The 25,419-nt window shown below is 40.9% G+C and overlaps 2 protein-coding genes across 4 annotated transcripts in view; one reads left to right on the top strand and one right to left on the bottom strand.

Moving 5' to 3' along the window:
* The window catches only part of LOC122554152, a 342,532-nt gene extending 321,043 nt beyond the window's left edge, over positions 1–21,489 (top strand). Inside the window, exon 5 of the mRNA XM_043698726.1 lies at positions 21,108–21,489. Within this exon, the coding sequence (XP_043554661.1) occupies positions 21,108–21,195 (88 nt within the window). The 3' untranslated portion in view covers positions 21,196–21,489. The remainder of the gene's footprint in view (positions 1–21,107) is intronic.
* The window catches only part of LOC122554153 (LIM domain transcription factor LMO4.2), a 38,653-nt gene continuing 30,369 nt past the window's right edge, over positions 17,136–25,419 (bottom strand). For all 3 annotated transcript variants that reach the window (XM_043698730.1, XM_043698727.1, XM_043698728.1), the window contains exons 3-5: positions 22,523–22,619; positions 21,533–21,688; positions 17,136–17,925 (exon numbers count right to left, since the gene is read on the bottom strand). In XM_043698730.1, the coding sequence (XP_043554665.1) occupies positions 17,917–17,925; positions 21,533–21,688; positions 22,523–22,619 (262 nt within the window). In that variant the 3' untranslated portion in view covers positions 17,136–17,916. The remainder of the gene's footprint in view (positions 17,926–21,532; positions 21,689–22,522; positions 22,620–25,419) is intronic.

Here is a 25,419-nt window from a genome sequence, read left to right as displayed (position 1 = left end):
GAGAGTTCCAAATCTCTGCCACCCTTTGTGTGTTGAAATGCTTCCAAATATCTCTCCTGAACGGTCTGGCCCGAGTGCTCCCCTAGTTCTAGATTCCCCAACCAGTGGAAATAGTTTATATTTATCTACCCGTCATTTCCTGTTACTATCTTGAAGACTTTGATCAGGTCACCCCTTAACTGTTGGGTGTTGGATGCAGACGGGATCAGGTTTAGCCATGATCTGCTTTTTCCTCCCTTTACTCCACCCATGCCATCCTAATCTGAGCCAGAGAGTCATACAGCAAGGAAACAGCCCAATCCATCCATGTCAACTGGGTTTTCTGAATTGAACTAGTCCTATGGCCCAAATTTCTCTAAACCTTTCCTGCCCGTATCCCTCTAAACCTCTCCTATCCATACACCTCTCCAAATGTCTTTGAAATGTTGTAATTGTACTTGCCTCGAACACTTCCTCTGACCTGAACCCCAGGTATCATTCCTGTAAACCTACGCTGTACTCTCTTCAAGGCCACTATCTTCTTCCTAAGGTGTGTTGGCTGCTCACAGTACGCCAACTGGGGGTCTAACCAGGATTTTGTACATGTGCAGCTTTAATTGTGTACCCTTGTACTCCAGTCATCTTGATATGAAGGCCAGCATTCCATTAACTTTCTGGATAATTTTCTCCATCTGTTTGAGGCATTTTAAAGATCGATGGCTCAGAACCCCCTAGTCTCTTTGGGCAGCCACTGTATTGAACTTCAAACCATCTGGAGAGTATGCTGATCCATCCTTTATCAGTCCAAAAGATAAGTTTAAGCTTTTCACTTTCAAGCGCAACATTATCATCGCTGTTTGATAAATGTTAATCCTCAATTAGGTTATTAAATCTGGCTCAATACTCATTACCAAATTCAATATTATTTGAACTGTGTTGCAGCCAGGACATATTGCTGGAGGAATTTGGTATGATAATGTCGCAGAGCTTTACTCAGATTCTTTGAGAGTTCATCTGCTCCGAACCTAGTCTGACTTCAGTGCAGCATTGAGGGAATGCAGCAATCCATAGGTCCTATGAAACAGGAACAAGAGTGGACCATTCAATCCCTCAAGCCTGCTCCGTCGTTCAATAACATGTGCCTCAATTCCTCTTTCATGCAAGCTCCTTATGCCTCTCATCTTCCCAACATTTCAAAAATCTTTTAAACTCCTCTTCAAATGTTTTCAATGATCTCGCCTCCCCAATCACTGCCCACTACAGGATCTTCAACTATGAGACCCCTTATGACGCCTACCTCATTACACACTAATCAGTTGTGCAGGGCCCTTTCAAGAAGGAGGACAGAATCAAAACCAATGGAATAAGACGGAAGAAGTGAATTGTTAGACCAGCTAGTCTCTCCTCCCATAAGGAAACTGATTTGTTTATTCCTTATTAAAATTACAGTTTTTGAAGTTATCTTTTCTGAAACCTTTCAAGTTTAACAATATCTTTCCTGTAGAAGGGAGACCAGAATTGAATGCAATATTCCAAAAGTAGCTTAACCAGTGTCCTATACAGCCAGAACATGACCTCCCAACTCCTATACTCAATGCACTAACTAATAAAGGCAAGCATACCAAACACATTCTTCATCACCCCGTCTACCTGCGACTCCACTTTCAAGGAACTATAATAAGTTAGTTCAAATCCCACTATGGCACATAGAGTCATAGAGATGTACAGCATGGAAACAGACCCTTCGGTCCATCCCGTCCATGCTGACCAGATATCCCAACCCAATCTAGTCCCACCTGCCAGCACCCAGCCTATATCCCTTCAAACCCTTCCTATTCATATACCCATCCAAATGCCTCTTAAATTCTGCAATTGTACCAGCCTCCATCACTTCTTCTGGCAGCTCATTCTGGAGCTATGAACCTGCACTCCAAGGTCTCTTTGTTCAGCAACACTTCCCTGGACCTTACCATTAAGTGTATAAGTCCTGCTAAGATTTGCTTTCCCAAAATGTAGTACCTCGCATTTATCTGAATTAAACTTCATCTGCTATTTCTCAGCCCATTGGCCCATCTGGTCCAGATCCTGTTGTAATCTGAGGTAACTCTCTTCGCTGTCCACTACATCTCCAATTTTGGTGTCATCTGCAAACTTACTAACCGTACCTCTTATGCTCGCATCCAAATCATTTATGTAAATGACAAAAGGTAGAGGGCCCAGCACCGATCCAGTGGCACTCCACTGGTCACAGGCCTCCAGTCTGAAAAACAACCCTCCACCACCACCCTCTGTCTTCTACCTTTGTGCCAGTTCTGCATCCAAATGGCTAGTTCTCCCTGTATTCCATGAGATCTAACCATGCTAATCAGTCTCCCATGGGGAAACTTGTTGAACGCCTTACTGAAGTCCATATAGATCACATCTACTGCCCTCATCAATCCTCTTTGTTACTTCTTCAAAAAACTGAATCAAGTTTGTGAGACATGATTTCCCACGCACAAAGCCATGTTGACTATCCCGAATCAGTCCTTGCCTTTCCAAATACATTTACATCATGTCCCTCAGGATTCCTTCCAACAACTTGCCCACCACCGAGGTCAGGCTCACCGGTGTATAGTTCCCTGGCTTGTCTTTACTGCCCTTCTTAAACAGTGGCACCACGTTTGCCAACCTCCAGTCTTCCAGCACCTCACCTGTGACTATCGATGATACAAATATCTCAGCAAGAGGCCCAGCAATCACTTCTCCAGCTTCCCACAGAGTTCTCGGGTACACCTGATCAGGTACTGGTGGAAGTTAAATTTAATTGATTAAAGCAGAAATATAGTGCTCTTGTGGCACAATGGTAGTGTCTCTGCCTCTGTGTCAGGAGGCCCAATTTCAAATTCCATGTGCTCCAGAGATTTTTTACAACATGTCTGAAGAGGTTTAAAACAAATCAATAAAGAGATGGGTAGTGTATCCAAGTTTACTGATGGGCTATCATGGTGCAGTGGTAGTGTAACTGTCTTTGAGCTGGAAGGCCTCAGTTCAAGACCCCAAATGCTTCAGAGGGAGGCGATAACATTGAGAATAGGTTGGTTAGGAAGATGTTTAAATGTGAAATGTAGTGGTTGTCACTAGACTATGATTTGGAGATGCCGGTGTTGGACAGGGGTGTACAAAGTTAGAAATCACACAACACCAGGTTATAGTCCAACAGGTTTAATTGGAAGCACACTAGCTTTCAGAGTGACGCTCCTTCATCAGGTGGTAGTGAAGGATTCAATCCTAAAACACAGAATTTATAGCAAAAATTTACAGTGTGATGTAACTGAAATTATACATTGAAAAATACCTTGATTGTCTATTGACTCTTTCATCTGTTTGAATACCATGATAGTTTCACTTCTTTCATGTGTAAATCACAAAACCTTTTTTTTAAAAGTTGCATTCTCAGGTTAGCTGTTAACAATGGTGATAGCTAGACAATATGTTGAAGGTGTTAGCCCCCTGTGTTCTATGCCATGATGTTTAGATTGATTCTAATCTAAAAAGTGAGATAACGGAGTTTTACATGAATTCATGCAGTTTTTGAGCAAAGTACAATCTAACTCTCCAAGTACAAATTCATCCCACAAAATATATGTGTGCATGTGGGTCTTTGTCTGTCTGTCTGTCTGGGTTGGGGGTTGTGAGTGTGAGAGAGAGAGTATGTGTGTGTGTGTAGTGAGTACACTAGCTTTCAGAGCGTTGCTCCTTCATCAGGTGATAGTGGAGTCACGAGACTAGTAACCTAAAGCCCTAGAATCCCACCACAGTGGATGGTGAAATTTGAGTTCAATTAAATCTGAGATTTAAACAAAAAAAAATTGTGAAGTGTGAAAATACCATTCATTGTAAAAACCCATTTTGTTCCTTGAAATTTTAGGGATGGAAATTTCCTTGGTTTGGCCTATATGTGACTCCAGCCATAATGGCCTATAAAATGGCGTAGGAGACTGCTTAGTTTAAGGGTAATTAAGGATGGGCTAGCCTCATCAGTGATGCCCATGCAAGAATAATCAAACAAATGCTGCTTATGTAGTGGTGCTCAAACCCATGAGAAAATAATTTCAGAATACTCCTTTGTCTCCAGTAAAGGTTAGCGATTAGTGATGAAGTTCAGTATTAGAGTCATAGAGCTGTACATCACAGAAACAGACCCTTCGATCCAACTGTCCATACTGACCAGATATCCTAAATTAACCTTCTTGCCAGCATTTGGCCCATATCCCTCTAAACCCTTCCTTTTCATATACTCATCCAGATGCCTTTTAAATGTTGTAATTGTACCAACCTCCACCACTTCCTCTGGCAGTTCAGTCCATGCACGCACCACCCTCTACACGAAAAAGTTGCCCCTTAGACTTCTTTTAAATCTTTTTCTTCTCACCTAAACCTATGCTTTCTAGTTTTAGATTCCCCTAGCCTGGGGAAAAGACCTTGACTATTCAACCTATCCATGTCCCTCATGATTGTGAGTTTTGAGAAGATTTGTAGCTCAGGTTGAGGTTCTGGATGTAAGTTTGCTCAATAAACTGGAAGGCTCATTTTCAGATGTTTCATCACCATACCAAGTAATATCTTCAGTGAGCCTCCGAAAGAAGCACTGCTGATGATTCCTGCTTTCTTTTTATATGTTTGGGTTTCTTTGGGTTGGTCCTGTGGTGATGTCATTTCCTATGGTGATGTCATTTCCTGTTCTTTTTCTCAGGGGGTGGTAAATGGGGTCAATGTGTTTTTCAATAGAGTTACAGTCACCCCTCAACCTCCGACGCTCCAAGGAAAAATATTGCCAGCCAATTCAGCCTCTCCCTATAGCTCAAACCCTGTGCTCAGTGGAGAGCAATCCCAGCTTCTCTAGTCTCTCTGACTGGTGGACCATCCACATTCACAGAAGAAAGGCCCCTGTATAACTGTCTCTGACATCCTTGAGCATCACATCTCAGGTGGGAGAGGGGAGGAGCTGAGCTATTTTTAAAATAACCTCTTTAGGGATGTTATGACACACCAATGGATCAGGCAGGGCTTGAACCTAGGCCTTCTGGTCTAGAGGTAGGCACTTTACCACTGCATCACAAAATCTAAGCTTAACCATTGTCCATTAGATTGATCAGAACCTGACTCTGGGCACTGATCACACCTTTCCCTCTTTGAATTGAGAAGATGCTGAAGGAACGCATTTGGTTTCATCAATGCTCCGCTGCATAGCAAAATGCAAATTATTTCAAACAAATTTATTTAAGCTGTTTGGCTGCAGCTTCTTAGGTAGGTGTTTTTTTTATTAAGAGCACAGAGGATTCACTCACAAGCTGCTCCTGTCTGTCTATTGTTTGTAATCATTTCAAATAACTCGAGTATTAGGTAAAGAACTGGTGTTGAAATTTCTCAAGTGTGCAGAATGCAAAATAAAATGTTGGAATTGATTTTCTGTCAGCTCTCAGTCATTGCCAACACAACTAAAATAAATAAAGTTTTAAATCTCTGTAAATACCATAGTCTCGCTGGGAGCAGTTATAGTTGTTATGACAGCAAGAAACACATAACCATGAGTGAGTAACCCAAAGCCAATATGAAGGAGGGGGAGGGAGCAGGAGAAAGAAGGAGAACTAATCCAGATGTTTTTCACCAGCACTTAGATTCTTTCTTTGTTGGCAGATGTAAAAAATTAAAGCATCAATTAGCCAGTCATTTTAGATTTTCATGGAATAATTTGATGCAAATGCCCTTTCAGTTCCACACCATTCCTATCCCTCAGTACAAAACAATTATATCTTGGTGTCTCACCAGGTTACCACAAAACAAGGGATGATCCTTGAAAAGCGTGTTCAGGATGATTCACTGCGACCAATAGGAGCAGCTTTTCCCTTTTCTGTGTAAATTGGCTGGCCTATATGCCGGGATCAGAGACTCAACTTATTTTTGTTACTTATTCCAGTCAGAAGGAATCTTAAGATATTGTTTCAAATGTACTAATTTCCCCCCCCCCCCTTACTTTTCTCTAGTAGTCTAAACATGGGTACCAGGAAATATTAAACCGAAAGCCATCAGAACATCCTTGCTGCTCCCAGGGTCTGCACACCTCACCAAGGCGTCCAGGACAGTGTCACAGAGAAAAACACAGTTGCATTGAGACTAATTACAACACCCTTCTCACCATCTCAGACTGACTGACGGTTCTACAACAAAAAAAGCCACATATTTATATAACGTCCCAAAGCATAACTGAGGCTGAAACAAAGTAAAGGGCACAAGTGAAAGGACATAACTGGAAACGCAGCTGGGTAGTTTTGAGAAGAATCCCAGAAGGATTTAGGCAAGAGGTTCCTGTGGGAATGCAGCCAGAAACAGGAGGAAATGTAATACTGAGAGGGCAAGGTGAATAGGGTGGTGGAAAACCATGAAAGTAACTCAAACTGAAACACATTGGAGGGCTAAAAGTTAATTGCTAACTAGCAAGGAGCAGGTCAATAGATGAACATGTCTCCAGTCATAGATACAAGTGAAGGAGCTTTGAGCAAGTTGGACCGTCATGAAGGGCGTGGTGACAGGTCACCGAGAAAGACATTGGACAAGTTGGTTCTCGAGATAACAAAAGCCATTGATAAAGGTTCCAGCAGGGAACGGGGTGAGTTGGGGGAGGTGAAAGTACATGGAAGCAGGTTTTCTGAACTCAGCTCAGCATCAAGCAGTCTTCCATCATCTGGTTCAGACCAAGCAAAGAAGGGATGCAGCAGATTGAAAGAGAGAAGAAGGAACCTTCATCCAGATATTACCTTTCACATTCCAAAGCGCCAGACAGCCAATTAACTACTTTTCAAATAGGCATTCAGTAATACAGAACCTGAACATTGCTGAACAACGATATTGTGTTAAGGTTTCTTGCCTTGCACTCGATTGTGAAATGTTCTGGGGATTGCAAGTCTTCAATAAAATGTGTATTTTTGTAGTAATACTTTTGAAATGTGATTATTTGAAAATTAAGCCAATTCTCTCATAGCAAAGTCACTCAAATTATAATGATGTAAAATCAAATCATCTTCTTTAATAACATTGGTTGAAGGATTGTTCAGGGAGAAGGAGTTTCTTTGTTTTCTTTCTAGTTAGTGCAATGGGATCCTTTGTAGTCAGTTGCAAGATTTGGTTTAAAGCCTCAGTTAAAAGGTGTCATCTTTTGATGCTGCACTTATGTATCAGTTCTCTGGTTTGGGGTTGAACCACAATTATCTAAATCACACAAGTAAGTCAAAAGAGACAGCAGCAAGCAAATTCTATTTTAGATATTTTAGATTTCCCCACCACTCCTTCTGGTATTTCAGTGGGTTTCAGAATTATTTTAGCCATTCCCCTCTCATATTAGATTTGATGCAGAGGCACTGGCGAAAGCTTGCAAGAACCCAGCACTTCTCACTCACAGTTAGTCACGTAGATGAAAACAAATAAGTTCAGACAATTATTTCAGCCCAAACCACAGCGTGATCTGTTGGTGAATCATAAAACCAGTATTTTCTTGGAGCAGTTTTTTTTTGTTTACATTGTAATAGGTGATTAATACATATTTCAGCCTGCCATTAAAAACTGTACAGAAATGGAAATTCATGATTAGGCCTTCAATACCCTGCATCAGCCAAGAACCATGTACAATGCCCACAGGCTAGCCATTGAGTAAACAAAATGAAGTGCAGATTTATGAAAAATAATTCACTGCAGTATTGCCACTAATGCATTTTAGGAGTAGATTGAGAAGTTAAAGCTTCTTAAAATAACAACAGATGTCTCCTAATGGACTTGTCCAGCATTTTCTATCACTCTAAGTTGAACGTTTGAGATTCGTATCAATGTGTCTATGCTTTGCTTAAGAGGTGATACATATTTGGAGTATTATACTGAGGGTCAGTTAGCACAGTGACTGGATAGCAGGTTTGTGATACCAACAGTGTGGGTTTAATTCCTGCACCAGCTGTGGGTAGGTCCAGCCTTCTGCAATCTCACCCTTGCCTGAGATGTGGTGACCCTTAGATTAAAAACTTACCAAAAATCATCTCTCTCTAATAAGGGAATTGAACTATAATGACTTTACCTTTACTATTGCAATGGAAACCAAAAGTATTAGAATTCAGGAGAGCAATGTAAAACTCAACTCGGGAGTACTAAAAGCTTCAAAAAAAGCCAAGATGCTGTTTCTCCTTAGATACTTTCTTGATGGACCTCCACCATGGTCACGTTTCTTTCCTACTCAAGAAGGTATCTTCCCGAGACCAAGCTCTCAGGAAGAAAATGCAAATAGGGAAACCTCCAGGGATATCTGTCTGTCCCGAGCTGCCTTTGAACTGAGTGGTTTGCTAAGCCATTTCAGAGGGCAGTTGAGAGTCAATCTCATTGCTGTGGGTCTGGAGTCCCATGTATGCCAGACCAGGTAAAGATGTCAGTTTCCTTCCCTAAAGGACATTAGTGAATCAGATGGATGTTTCTGACTATCGAAAATGGTTTTATGGTCATCAGTAGATTATTAGCCCCAGATTATTATTGAATTCAAATTCCATTATCTGCAATGGTGGGATTCAAATTCAGTTCCCCAGAGGTTTAGCAGAGGATAACTAACAATAATACCACTACACCATCATCTCTCCACATTCAATAAAAAAATGTCAACAATAACTTTTATGTAGCACATTATACATAGTAAATTGGCCTAAACAGTCACAGGACCATCAAACGATGAGCAACATCAGGAGATGCTAGGAAGGTGACTACAAACTTGGAAAACTTAAGAACCATCTTAAATGAGGAAAGGTGGATAGTTGGACAGGCTTAGGAAGATTTCAGATTTTAGGAAATTGAAGGCTCAATGAATGGACAAATTAATGGATCTGGAAGAAGTTACCATCTCATTCACAGGAATTCAAACATTACCCCAAATCTTTCAAGAAGGTGTTAAGATAGAATGCTTAGGGCTAAAGGAAAACATACAGGATGAATGCTGGAACAGGGTAGAGTTAGATAATCAGACATGATCATGTTGAATGATGGAGCAGCCTTGAAGGGCTGAATGGCCTACTCCTGTTCCTATTGTCTATGTTTAAATGAAGCACTCAGTGAATGTACACAGTGAACTACAACATAGTTGAAATTTACACATGCGTCATGCAATTTTAGCAGACATCTTCCTTTCTGCAAGAGAATATATCTACTCTGACTTAAATGTCACATGATTAATCTCTGGACTATAGTAATCTATCTGGCTATGTATCAGAAGGAGTCATTCCAATGTAGAATGGCAAAGGAGGAAATACAACTTTCAGGTAATTTAATTTATTAGGTACAGGTAAAAATAGGACAATATGGCAGGAAAAATTATGTAGGACAACAGAGGACTGCGTAGAAATAATGGAGATGTTTTGATTCAAAGGGAAAATGTTAACTATCCACTAGCTGTTGAAATTATACTCATTATCATCTGTACCAGACAGCTCATCTAAGCAAGTTTTAGCTCCAGGAATTAACAAAGCTTTTAGAAGAACAAGCTGGTTTTTCATAACAAGAGCTCTATAAAATCAGGTTCCATTGATGTTTATATTAGGATTTTATAGGCTGCCTTGTAACAGGGCTACATTTCAGAGAGTCTGGATTATCCACTTTCCAGAGGGTCATTTCAGGGGTTGCTGAACAGATGTGTTATAGTGGGTCAACTCCTCCATTAAAGAAACATGTAATACATCAGGGAAGAAGATGACACACGATATACTGTCATTATCTGAACACCTTTAATACACAGACAGTTCCTCTGAAAACACAGTGAGTATCCCCTGTCCTCCCAAAGAGTTCTAATTGCTTTTCATTTCTAGTCTTTCTACCATTACTTATTTTTCCCATGGCAATAAATTGCTTTGAAGAGAGGTTAAAGTATAGGAATTAATCAGTAATGCTTTCAGTGAATTAACAGTAATGCTTTCATTGAATTAAGTCCCTGTTTTATAAAATCTAGTTGGCTATTTGAGATTTATTTCCAATGTAATGGGGAAGCACCAATCTAGGTGTCTGGCAAATGGAATATTGTTGTTTATTGCAAAGAGAATGGATTTGGAAGTAGTGAAGTGTTGTTGAGGTCATACACGGCCATTGGTGAGACTACATCAAGAGTACAGTGTAAAGTTTCCAAGGACAGACACAATTAATTTAAAAGCTGTTTAATTAATGCTCAACTGATACCTGGGATGAGGGGTTCAGAGGAATGATTGAGCAGGTTGGATCTGCATCCATTGAAATGTAGAAAAGTGAGGGGCGATCTTATTGAAATATTTGAGAGCCTGAGAATACTTGACATGGTGGAAGTTGAAAGGATGTATTCTGATGTGTGAGGGATATAATTGAAAAGTAATGGGCCTCTTATTTAGGACAAAAGATGAGGAGCATTTATATTAATCAGAGGGTTGAGTCTGTTGAACTCTCTTATTCAGAGAGCAGTGGATGGAAGGACTTTGAGTATTTTTAAGGCTGATTTATAATGATACCCTAGTCAAGAAACTACGTGTGTTAAGGGGGTACAGCTGAGTCCAAAATCAGATCATCCATGACCTACTGAATGTCATACAAGGATTGATGGGCTAAATGGCCTATTCCTGCTCCTCACCTACCACCTGTTCATACATCCATATCAACCTGGCAAACATCAGTTTCAGCTCTATCATCATCGTTTATTGACTTGCTAAATCCAGAGCTTGTAAACCTGTAATATATTCACTTCATCAACATTGTATATTCAACACTGAAAAGGAGGGATAGTGTCCTGTCACTATTCATATTGTGGCACTTACGAACACCATATGGAAATCCACTTTTTACTGCCTTCACAGAATATGGACATGATTAGCATCTATTGCCTATCTCCAAACACCATGTCGTAGGTGATCCACCTTCTTGCCAACAGGTTTATTTGCTTGGTCATTTCACAGGCCAGTTAAGAGATAACCAGACTGATGAGACTCCAGAGTGACATGTAGACTCACGTGGCAGGTTTGCAGATTTCCTCCCGAAAAAGAAGCTAATGAACCCGAAAGGTTTTCAATGACAATCCATGGTCACCATTACCAATACTATTATTGACCTGTTTTTAAATTTCCCTAGATAGGTAGAATTTGAACCCATGAATCCAAGTCTCTGGACTACTTGCCGAGTAACACAACCACTATGCCACTGCTCAAGAAGTGTATAGTTTTTAGCATGTCACCTTGCTGTAAGTCTACAGTAGTGAGTAGAGTGGGCTCTTTCTTGATTATATGTTTATTGAGATCTGTCTCTTGATTAAATTTTAAAAACATACACCATAATTACTAAGTTAGCCTGGAGCACAGTTTGTTAGAGCAATAAGACGAGGCTATTTTCTGGGTCTGTATATTGTGAAGGAGCAAAAATGGCCTTTAATAGAGTGATGTGCTCTTCCTGTCAGATGTGGGAGTTTAGGGAGAGTTTCCATGTTACTGATGATTTTGTCTACAGGAAGTGCCTTTGGTTGCGAATCATATCAGATCACATGGATCAGTTGGAGCAGCAGTTACAGGTAATGAGGAATTTACAAGAGCTGGGATGTGATGGATGACAGCTATAGGAAGGGAGAAAAGCTGCAGATACAGTCATATAGATGGGTTAACTCCAGAAAAGGTAGGAGAAGTAGGTAGGTAGTGCAGGAATTTCCTGTGGCTATCCCCATTTCAAACAAGTATGCTGTTTCAGAAAATGTTTCAGCATGAACAGCCAAGTTTCTGGTACTGAGAATGTAATGTGGGGTAGGTCGGGTTCCAAGCAATTGCGATAGGGGACTTTCTGGTCAGAGACACAGACAGACATTTCTGTGGCCAGCAGCGAAAAGTCAGAATGGTGTGTTGCTTCCCTGGTGCTAGGATCAAGGATGTCTCAGAGAGGGTGCAGAATGTTCTCAAGGGGGAGAGGGGCCAGCAGGAACTAATAACATAGGAAGGAAAAAGGATGAGATTCTGAAGCGAGAATACAGCAAGTTAGGCAGGAATTTCAAAAGAAGGTCCTTGAGGGTAGTAATATTTGGATTACTCCAGGTGCTATGAGCTAGTGAAGGTAGGAATAGCAGGATAGAGCAGATGAATGCATGGCTGAGGAGCTGGTGATTGGGAGAAGGAGTCACATTTTTCGATCGTTGGAATCTCTTCTGGGGTAGAAGTGAGCTGTACAAGTGACCTGCACCTGAATTGAAAGGAGACTAATATACTGGAAGAGGGATTTTCTAGAACTGCTCAGGAGGATTTAAAGTATAAAGGTGGGGGGAGTGAGACTCAAGGAGATAGTGAGGAAAGAGATCAATCTGAGACTGGTACAGTTGGGAAAGGGACCGAGTGAAACAGCCAGGAACAAAGCAGAGAACAAAGTAGGACTAATAAATTAAACTGCATTTATTTCAATGCAAGGGGCCTGACAGGGAAGGCAGATGAACTCAGGGCATGGTAAGGAACATGGGACTGGGATATCATAGCAATTACAGAGAGGTGGCTCAGGGATGGGCAGGATTGGCAGCTTAATGTTCCAGGATACAAATGCTACAGGAAGGATAGAAAGGGAGGCAAGAGAGGAGGGGAAGTGGCGTTTTTGATAAGGGATAGCATTACAGCTGTGGCTGAGGGAGGATATTCCTGGAAATACATCCAGGGAAGTTATTTGGGTGAAACTGAGAAATAAGAAAGGATTGATCACCTTATTGGGATTGTATCATAGACTCCCTAAAAGTCAGAGGGAAATTGAAAAACAAACTTGTAAGGAGATCTCAGCCATCTGTAAGAATAATAGGGTGGTTATGGTAGGGGATTGTAACTTTCCAAACATAGACTGGGACTGCCATAGTGTTAAGGGTTTAGATGGAGAGGAATTTGTTAAGTGTGCACAAGAAAATTTCCTGATTCAATATGTGGATGTACCTACTAGAGAAGGTGCAAAACTTGACCTACTCTTGGGAAATAAGGCAGGGCAGGTGACTGAGATGTCAGTGGGGGAGCACATTGGGGCCAGCAAACATAATGTTATTAGATTTAAAACAGTGATGGAAAAGGATAGACCAGATCAAACAGTTGAGGTTCTAAACTAGAGAAAGACCAATTTTGATGGTATTAGGCAAGAACTTTCGAAAGATGATTGGGGACAGATGTTCGCAGGTAAAGGGATGGCTGGAAAATGGGAAGCCTTCAGGAATGAGACAACGAGAATCCAGAGAAAGTATATTCCTGTCAGGGTGAAAGGAAAGGCTGGTAGGTATAGGGAATGCTGGATGTCTAAAGACATTGAGGGTTTGGTTAAGAAAAAGAAGGAAGCATATGTAAGGTATCGTCAGGATAGATTGAGTGAATCCTTAGAAGAGTATAAAGGCAGTAGGAGTATACTTAAGAGGGAATTCAGGAGGGCAAAAAGGGGACATGAGGTAGCTTTGGCAAATGGAATTAAGGAGAATCCAAAGGGTATTTACAAATACATTAAGGACAAAAGGATAACTCGGGAGAGAATAGGGTCCCTCAAAGATCAGCAACGCAGCCTTTATGTGGAGCCGCAGAAAATGGGGGAGATACTAAATGAGTATTTTCCATCAGTATTTACTGTGGACAAGGATATGGTAGATATAGAATGTAGGGAAATAGATGGTGACATCTTTCAAAATGTCTAGATTACAGAGGAGGAAGTGCTGGGTGTCTTGAAACGGTTAAAGGTGGATAAATCCCCATGACCAGATCAGGTGTACCAGAGAACTCTGTGGGAAGCGAGAGACATGATTGCTCGGCCTCTTGCTGAGATATTTGTATCATCGATAGTCACAGGTGAGGTGCCGGAAGTGTGGAGGTTGGCTAACATGGTGCCACTGTTTAAGAAGGGCGGTAAGGACAAGCCAGGGAACTATCGACCAGTGAGCCTGACCTCAGTGGTGGGCAAGTTGTTGGAGGGAATCCTGAGGGACAGGATGTACATGTATTTGAAAAGGCAAGGACTGATTAGGGGTAGTCAACATGGCTTTATGCATGGGAAAACATATCTCACAAACTTGATTGAGTTTTTTGAAGAAGTAACAAAGAGGAGTGATGAGGGCAGAGCGGTAGATGTAATCTATGTGGACTTCAGTAAGGCGTTCGACAAGGTTCCCGTTGGGAGACTGGTTAGCAAGGTTAGATCTCACAGAATACAGGGAAAACTAGCTAATTGGATGCAGAACTGGCACATAGGTAGAAGACAGAGGGTGGTGGTGGAGGGTTCTTTTTCAGACCGGCGGCCTGTGACCAGTGGAGTGCCACAAGGATCGGTGCTGGGTCCTCTACTTTTTGTTATTTACATAAATGATTTGGATGTGAGCATAAGAGGTACAATTAGTAAGTTTGCAGATGACACCAAAATTGGAGGTGCAGTGGACAGCGAAGAAGGTTACCTCAGATTACAACAGGATCTTGACCAGATGGGCCAATGAGTTGAGAAGTGGCAGATGGAGTTTAATTCACATAAATGCAAGGTGCTGCATTTTGGGAAAGCAAATCTTAGCAGGATTTATACACTTAACAGTAAGGTCCTAGAGAGTGTTGCTGAACAAACAGACCTTGGAGTGCAGGTTTATAGCTCCTTGAAGTGGAGTCACAGGTAGATAGGATAATGAAGAAGGCGTTTGGTATGCTTTCCTTTATTGGTCAGAGTATTGAGTACAGGAATTGGGAGGTCATGTTGCGGCTGTACAGGACATTGGTTAGGCCACTGTTGGAATATTGCGCGCAATTCTGGTCTCCTTCCTATCGGAAAGATGTTGTGAAACTTGAAAGGGTTCTGAAAAGATCTATGAGGATGTTGCTAGTGTTGGAGGATTTGAGCTATAGGAAGAGGCTGAACTGGCAGGGGCTGTTTTCCCTGGAGCATTGGAGGCTGAGGGGTGACCTTATAGAGGTTTAGAAAATCATGAGGATTTCATAGGATAAATAGACAAAGTATTTTCCCTGGGATCGGGGAGTCCAGAACTAGAGGGCATAGGTTTAGGGTGAGAGGAGAAAGATATAAAAGAGACCTCAGGAGCAACTTTTCCACACAGAGGGTGGTACATGTATGGAATGAGCAGCCAGAGGAAATGGTGGAGGCTGGTACAATTGCAACATTTAAGAGGCATTTGGATGGGTATATGAATAGGAAGGGTTTAGGGGATATGGGCCAAGTGCTGGTAAATAGGACTACAGCAGTTTGGGATTAAATAGTGGAGTTGACTCAATGGGCTGAATAGCCTTACTTCCATTCCTATGTCTTATGGTCTTATGTGTCAGGTGGTGGGGACACACTCGCTGCTATCTCAAGGGTCAATGCTCTGATCAGTAAGACATAATAAAAGCAAATGAAGTCTGAGGAAAGGTCATTCGACCCCGGTCTTTTCCCTGAGGTGGGGGAAGTCCAGAACGAGAGGGCATAGGTTTAGCGTGAGAGGGGAAAGATATGAAAGGGACCTAAGGGGCAACTTTCTCACGCAGAGGGTGGTACGTGTATGGAATGAGCTGTCAGAGGAAGTGCTGGAGGCTGGTACAATTGCAACATTTAAAAAGCATCTGGATGTGTATATGAATAGGAAGGGTTGAAAGGGATATGGGCCAAGTGTTGGCAAATGGGACTGGATTAGATTAGGATATCTGGGGTTGGCATGGACAAGTTGGACCCAAGGGTCTGTTTCCATACTGCACATCTCTCTGACTCTATGATTCTGTAACCAGTCAGAAAACAGAAGCTTTTAAAAAAATTAAAATCCCTCTATTAGGTTTCAGAGGGCTACAACTTACATTCATATAGCAGCTTTGATGTAGTACAATTCACCATGCACTTCATAGTAAATGTTACAAACCAGGATTTCACAGTAAGTTGCATAGACATTAGGACAGGTGACCAAATGCTTGTGCAGAAAGATAGGGTTTTAAAAGGAGTGCCTTACAAAAGGAGAGAGAAAATAACAACAGAGTATGACACCCTTAATGTAATAAATGGCTGGAGATACCTCCGAATAGAAACTGAAGCAAGTGATCACTTTAGGCCAAAACAATAGGATATAAAAGATTTCAGCAAACAAATTTTTCAGTAAGTAGATCCAAATCAGCTGTAAGATTTGGATAGATCATTAGTCTTTACATTAAAGACATTGCTACTCATTTTTTTTAGCCATTAGCAATATCCTGCTTCTCAACACGACTTGGGTTACTTGCAGGAAATCTAGGTAAATCAGGAGTATGTAGTTTTCAGCTTATGTGTGAGCCCAACTTCTGAATCTATCATCACATTTTGCTTGTAACAGAGATTTTAAAACCTTTTAAAAAAACCAGCATGATCCAGTTGCATAACGCCAAAAAAATGTCCAGGTGCTTTTGTTTAAAAAGGCATTTGTAACAAAAAAAATCTCCTAAAAGCAATAGGCAAATACTGCTTTTTAAACAGTGTCCTGTGATAAGTGTCAGAGTTCTCCCACATTAACACAGTGTCACTGTCACTTAAGAAGAAACCAGAGACAGAAAAGCAGGTCATTTCTGTCAATTCCTGCCCTCAGTTAATGGCTTTTTAAACTGGACTCAGTGCTGTCCTGATTTATAGAACATTGTGTTCCTTGTTTGTTCCGGGTGAAAACCTTGTATTAACCTATCAGGACATGCATTTCAATGATAGAATGCAGGTCTGAGCAGCCTCTCTCTGTGCAATACCAATTGTGGCACGATTTTCTCCAACTTATAGCCCCCTCCACCGAAAGTTCATTCATACCTTTTCTCGTGAAAACTTCTGGTGCTAAATACTTCCAAACATGACTTCAGTGATTTATGATACTCTCGTTTAGATTTAAGGTTTTCAGATCCATTACCACTCACCCGCGCCCCTCCACTCCTCCCCCATTACTATAAACAGATCAAAGACACTACTTTACTGCTTGCATATGGATTATCTGAGCACAAATGACATTTGTAACGTAATAGGTCTATAATCTAAAGTACATAAAGCGTTTTCTCATTGTAGCCAATACTAAATAGACGGAACTCATTAAAAGTTGACATATTAAAAAATATTTCTACCAGTTTTACTGGAAATGGAACTGGAGCTTGTGGTGCTTATTTAAGTTTATTTAAGAACACACACAATTCATCTTTCCCCAGTTCAAGCTTTTTATTATTTAAATACACCATACTAGAGCAAATGTTTTTTTTTTGAAAATATCACAAATAAAATTTCCATTCTTAAAGTCCTACATTAGATACTAGAAAGCTGGGATGGTTTTGCTGGGGGTTGGAGGGGGAGAAGCAACATTTGACAAATCACATACATGCATACATACATGTTATTGTACAGAGAACCACTAAAAGTGTTTATATGATAGAGAACTACCACAAAATCACTGGATTTTTTTCTCCCAATGCCGCCTCTTTATTAATAATAATAGCAATAAACACATTGTCAATACAACACTTAGAAATACAAAGAGCCAACACAATTTTTTGCAAGGATGTCGTAAAGAAAATAGAATACAGGGAGGAGGGGGAATCCCGAGGCCAGTGCCTTGCTAATCATTAATGTAGGTACAAAGCACATCTCAAAACCTCCAGTAATTAGTTTAATTTGTCATTATTCCAGATGTCCTCCAAAATGGGCCATATGTATTTTTGCCTCCCCACCCCCTTTCTGAACAGTCTCATTAGCCCGGGTTCACGGAGTCCATAATCTGGTGTCCTCAAGTCACTTTTAATGCAAGAACAGCTTGGTGAGAGCAAACTAGCAAGGGTATATAAGTGTGCAATGTCGTCGTGTACCTGGCATTGAAACCAGCCAAAAAACATGACTGTCTACTGGAACAAAGTGGGGTCCACCTGCGATGAGCCAGATCGAAAAGATGAAGGCACGCATTCTGCACTGCTCAAACCCATCTCAGCAAACCTGCAGATCAAAACAGTGAGAAAAGTCAGCTCAAGGAGAGGGGAAAGTGCACCATAATCAAAGCCCTCTCCCAAAATGCCCCCAAGGCCCGTTCTACCAAGAAGAATTTGCAGGAAGTACACACTATCATTTTTTGGATGCTTATACTATTTCCTAATTTTCATTTCATTGAAAGTTTTGAACTGAAAAAGCTGATTTCACTCAGAACGGTATGGCCAAACGTGTCGCGTATCGATATAAACATCTCCATTTCATTAATCCATTCTTCAACTAGATTTCTGGAATTTCAGCCAGAACATAACAGTCAGCCTCATAACATTCATTCTAGGCAGCTGTCAGTTTCAGACTACTTCGATTTTACATAACTTAAATAATTCGATGTGGAACCAGTTAGTGTGCGCTAAACAAATAATGGATTTGACTATTTTATAATCAAACAAAAAAAAATTGAGAAAAAGTTATGTACCAAATGGGTGAACATAACTGCAAAATGGAAGCCTTGCTTTCATTTGACCCAAATAAAGCAGGGAAGAATGGAACACAGACTGGGTTTAAAAGACTGCACACCATCACTGAAACCGCAGTCTGCAACCATTTACAATGGGGTGGAGAGAAAAGGCACAAATATTGTTTACCAGATTACAGTGCACGACAAAAAAAACACTCAAAAGTTTTTTTTTCTAGCCAGAGAGAGACTGAACTGGTGAGGCAAACAGTGTCACAATTGACAGAGTAATGCCTGCTTTCCAAACAATACAGCAACCAACACCCAATAAGCTAGCTAAATACACAAGTCAATTTTATTTTAAATAAAAGTTCTATTTTCTTGACATTTCACAAGTTAGAATTTTTATCAGTTTAGTGCATTTCCCTGTTTCACCCTCTGATCGAGCAACTAAAAGCCTGAGGTGCATTAGCAATTTGCAACCCCCCACTTGCAGGCTAATTAAACTAGCTGAGGCATTGAGCTATAATTCCCCTGAGTTTGACCACAGTGTGAGAAAGGTAATTTGTCTGTCTTGAACAAAGAGATTAGGGAGCAGCCTAGCGCCTATTTAATAAATGAACATCAAATGTCGGCCCCTATCGACAGAGACAACACCAATTATGCTGTTTTAATGGAAATGTTTTGCATTTTGTTTTAAGGAACAAAAACTTATCAGGCTCTCTTTCTGTCCTTGACAGTACTTTGCCTACCAGAGCAGAGTCCTGTTTAGTTAGTAACACAAAGAGGTGGAGAGTAAGGGTGGGGGCGAAGGAGCTGTCTAACTGGAGGGGGTGGGGCAGAAATTGCCATTTTTCCTAAACTTCCCAAAGAATACAAGGTTAAAAGTGGAGAATGGGGGAAAAGGACCTTTAAAAGGCAAGGCTGCGTTTGGCACAGAATTGTTGACATTACTCTGAAGTTGAGAAGGGGAAAAAAAACCCATCTGTTTAACACTTGTTAAAATTCCACACAATTAACCCTTCCAGTGTTGCTGACTCCACTTGGCCATTTAAATCATGAGTGAATCGTCTGCAGAATTTGAAAGGCTGATGGCAGGAAGCAGTGGATCAGGCTGAGATCCAACCAGATTCAAAAACTCAGTGTCACACCAGATCCCAGGTAGCTCCCAATGAATCAATCTGTTGCGAGGGCAATGCTTTTGACCTGAGTCACAGTTCTAGATCAAGGGACAATTTCTAGACAAAACTTGGACTTCTTCAGATTCCCACTGCATCCATTTATGTTGCAAATAGGAAAGAAAAGCACGTGCGGTAGTTGGAATAACTTGGCAACCTCCACATACAAGCTTTTGCCATTTACTTTCCTTGCTGGACAGATAATTTACAATCTTTAGACTCTTCTCATCCTCTTTTGAATTGGAGACATGGTTTCTCACTAAAGTATCCCATTACAACTTGTGTTTAAATATACACATGTCTGCTAAGGGACTAAGAGGGAGGACATTTGAAAATATGTCTAAAATCAGAGGCATATTAACTAGTGACACCACTATAGTGCTATTTATACGGAAACCGTGTTATCAATAAGGGACTAACATACCTCACTCTCAATCCAAGTTAAACCATTATATGAATGTGAGTGTCAACATCAGAAACTAAATTCATCCAGGATGTCCAAATTGGTAAAATCAATGACACATAAGCTTCAAGGAATATACAAACCAGTTCTGATGGGAGATTTTTTTTTGCCTTAACTCAGCACTCAAGATAATTTGCACATTAAATCATAAACATTTTGATTCTATTGCAGTCTTTCCACTCAATATATTTATCCCGTATCAATGTGCACTGGAATAGCAGGCCAAGAGTCTAAATTAGAAGCTGAGTCATGGGATAGTGAAGGGTCTGGATTAGTGGTGCTGGAAGAGCACAGCAGTTCAGGCAGCATCCGAGAAGCAGCACTGCTCCTTGGATGCTGCCTGAACTGCTGTGCTCTTCCAGCACCACTAATCCAGAATCTGGTTTCCAGCATCTGCAGTCATTGTTTTTACCCCAAAAGAACAGGGAGTGAGTGCTACAGCGTGATATTAGGGACAGAAGGATAAAGAGTCATTCCTACTAACTGGATGATGCAAGGAACATTGGGTGTCAGGCAGAGTCACTAAAAGAGAGTAAAGGATTGCGGTCGAAGGATTGCATAACATCTGCAACTTTGATGAGACGAGACTGCTAACTCATGAATATAATTCACCCCCTCCCATTATGAGAAACTTCATTATGGAAAATATGAAACATTGTGATATTTAATTTGATTTCAGCCTATCTAACAAATTACTCAGATCATGGTAGAAATGCTGATCAATAGTAAGGAACAATATGAAGCAATGCAGAATTACATTGATTCTGTAGCGAGTGCTTCCAAATTGTATCTGCTAGGGTATGGACCACCTCAATCCCAATACATCACTCAACATTTCTAATTTCTGGTTAAATTGTTCAAAGAACGCTTCCTTCTCAAATCTGTTGCAGCTTTCAGAATATAAAATAGCTCGGGTGTTTGTTTTTCTATAACTAAGTAAGGAGCAAAGAAGTGGTGAAAGTAGGGAAGCATTTACATCAAACATTCACTGTATCAGGTTGAAACATGTCAATGAGATCCACCCACTGGTAGTGCAAAATGATTTGAGTCTCTTATCTTTGCCAATAAAACATTTTTATTTATTTATTGGTGGCAGGAGGAGAGCACGCACCACGCACAGAAGCCAGCACCAAAGCAGATACTGCACTTTACTCCAAAGCCCAGGTACACCAAAAAACAAGTGAAAACAAGCTGGTACACATGGAATGACCTTGCTGGAGCATCCCATCATGTCATGTCAATGTCACAGAGAAGTTACATCACACGGCACCACCTGGTTATTTTAATTAAAGGAACAAAATACAATTCTGTTTAATGTTGAGTTTACATGCTACACATTATTACATCTTCATATTTAACATTCAGCAAAAGACCAGACTTCAAATTGAAGATGAATTGCAATTTGCTCTGCATAACGTCTCCAAATAAATTCAAAACTATTATGACTCCCTTCACTGAATCTTCTCACCTTGAGTATAAAGTATAAAAAGGAGGCAGAAGCCACACAGAACCTAAGCTTACCTTCTGGTCAGATAGTAGAGGATTGCTCTGAAGTGGATTCAAATGTCCATTGATAAGGGACGTGGGTCTGTCATGTTCACAGAATAAACTGCCATTGATATAGTGAAACCTGTCTCCAGGGACAAGACGATTCCGGCAAGTGGCACAAGTAAAGCACTGTAGGGAAGGCAGAAACCAAAAGCAGCATTTGTTTAGTTACCAAGCAATAGTCTTAGGATAAACTCAACCCTCTTACATAATGGCTGCAAATCTTTTCTCAAGAAAAAGGTGGCTGCTGAAGAGTTACCTAGTACAGATCTTTAAAATTATTATGGGGTTTGAAAGAGTGAACATACCAGAGATGTTTCCAATTACAGAGCTGTAAATATGATAGTAATAAATCAAATAAAGGAATTCAGCAAAAACATCTATCCTCATGAGCAAATGAAGAATGTGAAATTTGTTACCACAAATTTAGCTGATGTGAGCAATATAAAAGTTAATGAGACAGAATTAGAGTTAAATTTTATTGTCATGTGTACTCAAGTACAGAAGTGAAAAGTGTAGAATGTCACTATTCCCAGCACCATCTTAGGTACAAAGGTATCTACGTACAAAGTCTTAGGTACAAAGTAGAAAATAAAGAAACAAAGTTAAAAAGTTAAACATTACAGTCCTTCTCAGTATGAAGTAGAAAACACATCCAAAAGAATAGAATGTCATGCTGATGGGGGCAGGGAGGGAATAAAGTAGATTAGTAAGAGGCTCTTAGGGACTGTACTGAGCTGAATGGCCTGTAACAATGCTGTGAATATTTCTACACATCACCGCTTTATACTATGTGACTGATCTCAGCATTTCAAACTACCAATCTACAGTGTGGGCAACAGTGAGCCAGGGGTGATCATTTTATAACCAGTAAAGATGTCAATAGTAATCAACTGAGAGATAAAAACGTTGTCCAGATAATGACAGTTCAGCAATTCCTCTAAGCACAATGGATGCCATTACCTTGAGGTGATAGACGTTGCCTTGTGCCCTCATGACCAACTCACTGGCTGGTATAGATTGTCCACACGCACTGCACGCCCCACTGTTCCCAAACAATCTAAACACAAAAGCATGACCACAGTTAGACATTACCATTATTATCAAGCAGCTGCTGAGAAACATTTCAACAGTTACTGATTTACAGGGGAATGTTGACTGGAAGGAAAGGAGAGAGATTGTGTGGCTCCCAGTACTTAGCATACATGACCTCTGGTATAGAACTGTACACTTCGTAGACATTACCATTTCATTATTTGTTAATCACTTTTTATTCCAACTCCCCAAATAACTATTTGCACCATTTTTAAAAACACATTCAAATGGAGTTAGAATAACGACATAACACAAAGAATCACTGTCCTTGAAGCCCAACTATACTGGAATATTAAAGAGCTGGTTACCTTTGCGAGTTGACTAAGTCTCCTGTGGAAGAACTAAAATTTTCTGCAAAAGTACAGAGGCTACCATTAAGAAACACCATCAGTCAGGGCAGGATCCAACCTGAGAAATTGTGTTATGAAACAGACATAGGGCTAAGCCATCTGCCCATAGAAGGATTGAGGGAGTTAGTCTGCCCCAAAATGAACATTTTTCAAACAGGGAATAACCCCATAAGCATGCTTTTCTCCAACAAGCCCTTATCTTGAGCTGGAACCTTTATCCCTCCCATACCTGTGACATAGCCCTATGCTCCCACATGATCTCCCGCTTAAAAAAAAATTGCTGTGTGCAAGGGTTAACTCTCTCAGGCAGAGCGTGGACAGTGCAGATTTCCCTCTCACTGCTCCAGACGCTTGTGTTCTGTAATGAAATGTGTGTTCAGACTTCCTTATCTGCTGAAGGGGGAACTGCGACCCAACTCACAATGACTTCATCTGCTTCAGTTCGACGTTCCCTAACAACCAGAATGAAATTTCGATTTGACGAGAAAAGTAATTTACTGGGATCGCCTGCCATTCCCCATCACGTTGGTGCTCTGTGCAGCGTTCTCAGGATGTAATGAAACTAAACCAAAGGCATTCGGGCAGGCGATTTCAAGGGAAGAGATTTGGACAACCAAATAAATAAATTAAATTAAAATGATAATGCTCCCCTTACACTCTCCCTGCTATTTCTTATTTTTGTGCCAACATTCTGAATAATGACTGTCATATCGCGTTGTACTAATTTGCTGCCGCCACTTTATTGAAAAATAGTCTTCAAGATGTTTATTAAAACTATCGACACACAGCGCAGTAAAGCTGCCCGCTTAAGATAGCCTTTAATAGGGCGCGCCAGAAACAAATTTTACACAGGCATCGATTGTGGAACTTCAATCAAAACTCCATCTCAAAACTAATTAGTTCAGATACACATCGACACACTGGTGGCTGAATTCTAATGGCTCATGTGACGCCGACAGTGAGTTTCTGAGCAACATTAACCACTCAAAATCCCGCTGGAAGGGACTGCTCTCGCCATTTTTATATTTTTGGGAGGGGGGTGGGAATTTTATTTTGGGGATATGTTTTTAACCCCCCCGCCCGTGAAAGCAACAAAAGAAAAGCATGAACGACAAGGTCATAATATACAGTGACATCTAAACCCGCTCGGGAAAATGGATTTACAAAATATACACACGACGGGACTGTTTATGTTGTCGACAGAGACTTTGTACTGAATACCTGCGGACATAACCTTCAATGAGTTGAAACAATAGAATTGTTACGGACGCAGGGTGGGAGAGGGAAGGTTGACCTGACAGAATTAAAACGCCCGAGTATTTCAAATTGGACATCAGCGGCAATTGCTAACTTAGAGGTTTAAAATACATTTTATTAAAACACATTTCTGATATTCGTAACATCTCCAACTCCACCCCCACACACAAAAGTCTATGCATTTGATTGGAATGTTTTTCCTGGGGATTTTTGTTTTGTTTGGTGGTAATTACGACTGCAGTTCTGGACAGATGGGAAGCGGGAGAGCACACAAGGCCAAGTGTGTAACATTAGCTTAAACTTTTTTTTCACTTTGGGAGCTGCGTGACTCGAATGTAAATAGCACCGAACAGGGGGAATTCCTCAAGTTCATTTACCGCTCTTTGATGGAGCTTCGGGAACCCTAAGCGCTCAATTAAGTCTCTATCAGTCTGACTCCTAATGATTCCTGCTCCTGTTTGTCCAAACTCACACCTTCCCCCTCCCCATCAAACTCAGCGCCGACTCATTAAAACAAGGAGGGTTTAATTTCCCCTTCTCCCCCTCACCACTAACCCCCAGCCGTCCTCAGACTGTGGCGATAGAAAATTGGTTTCAATTTTCTTGAGGACGCCGAGTCGAAAAGGTCGTTAATATTTCAACAATTCGGACCTCAATCAATCACAGCATCAGAATGAAAGCGAACTCTTTTCAAGCGTTTGAACGGGATCATAAAGCGGTGCTTTTTGCATTATCTCAGACAAAAGGGGCACCAGGAGGAAAAGGGAGGGGGTGAAAAGGTTGCAGATAAAAAATAAATACAACAAGAGTTTTATTTTCTGGAGAAGGGGTGAGACTGGGAAAAGCTTAAAACGACGCTCGGCTAATTCCGAGTAACAGATATGGCCCCAAGTGAATTAAAGACCTTGAATTAATGCTGTTATGACAAATCAAGATAAACGTCCCCCTAAATTGCATGCGGTTTAATTAATTTTTGAAATACTAGAGGGTTTTTTTTTCGCTCACTAATAGTTCCCTGACTCGCCGACTATCATTGTGCTGTTAAGGTGGCTGCACTTTCAACTGAGATTCAGTAATGGACGCTTAACGTCAACAGCAGGAGCAGGAGCAGGAACAGAACCGGGGGAGAGGAGGGGAGAGTTGGAGTAGGGTGGGTTG

Source organism: Chiloscyllium plagiosum, chromosome 11 (genome assembly GCF_004010195.1).
Source record: "Chiloscyllium plagiosum isolate BGI_BamShark_2017 chromosome 11, ASM401019v2, whole genome shotgun sequence".
Taxonomy (NCBI): domain Eukaryota; kingdom Metazoa; phylum Chordata; class Chondrichthyes; order Orectolobiformes; family Hemiscylliidae; genus Chiloscyllium; species Chiloscyllium plagiosum.
This window is presented reverse-complemented; position numbering and strand designations above follow the sequence as displayed.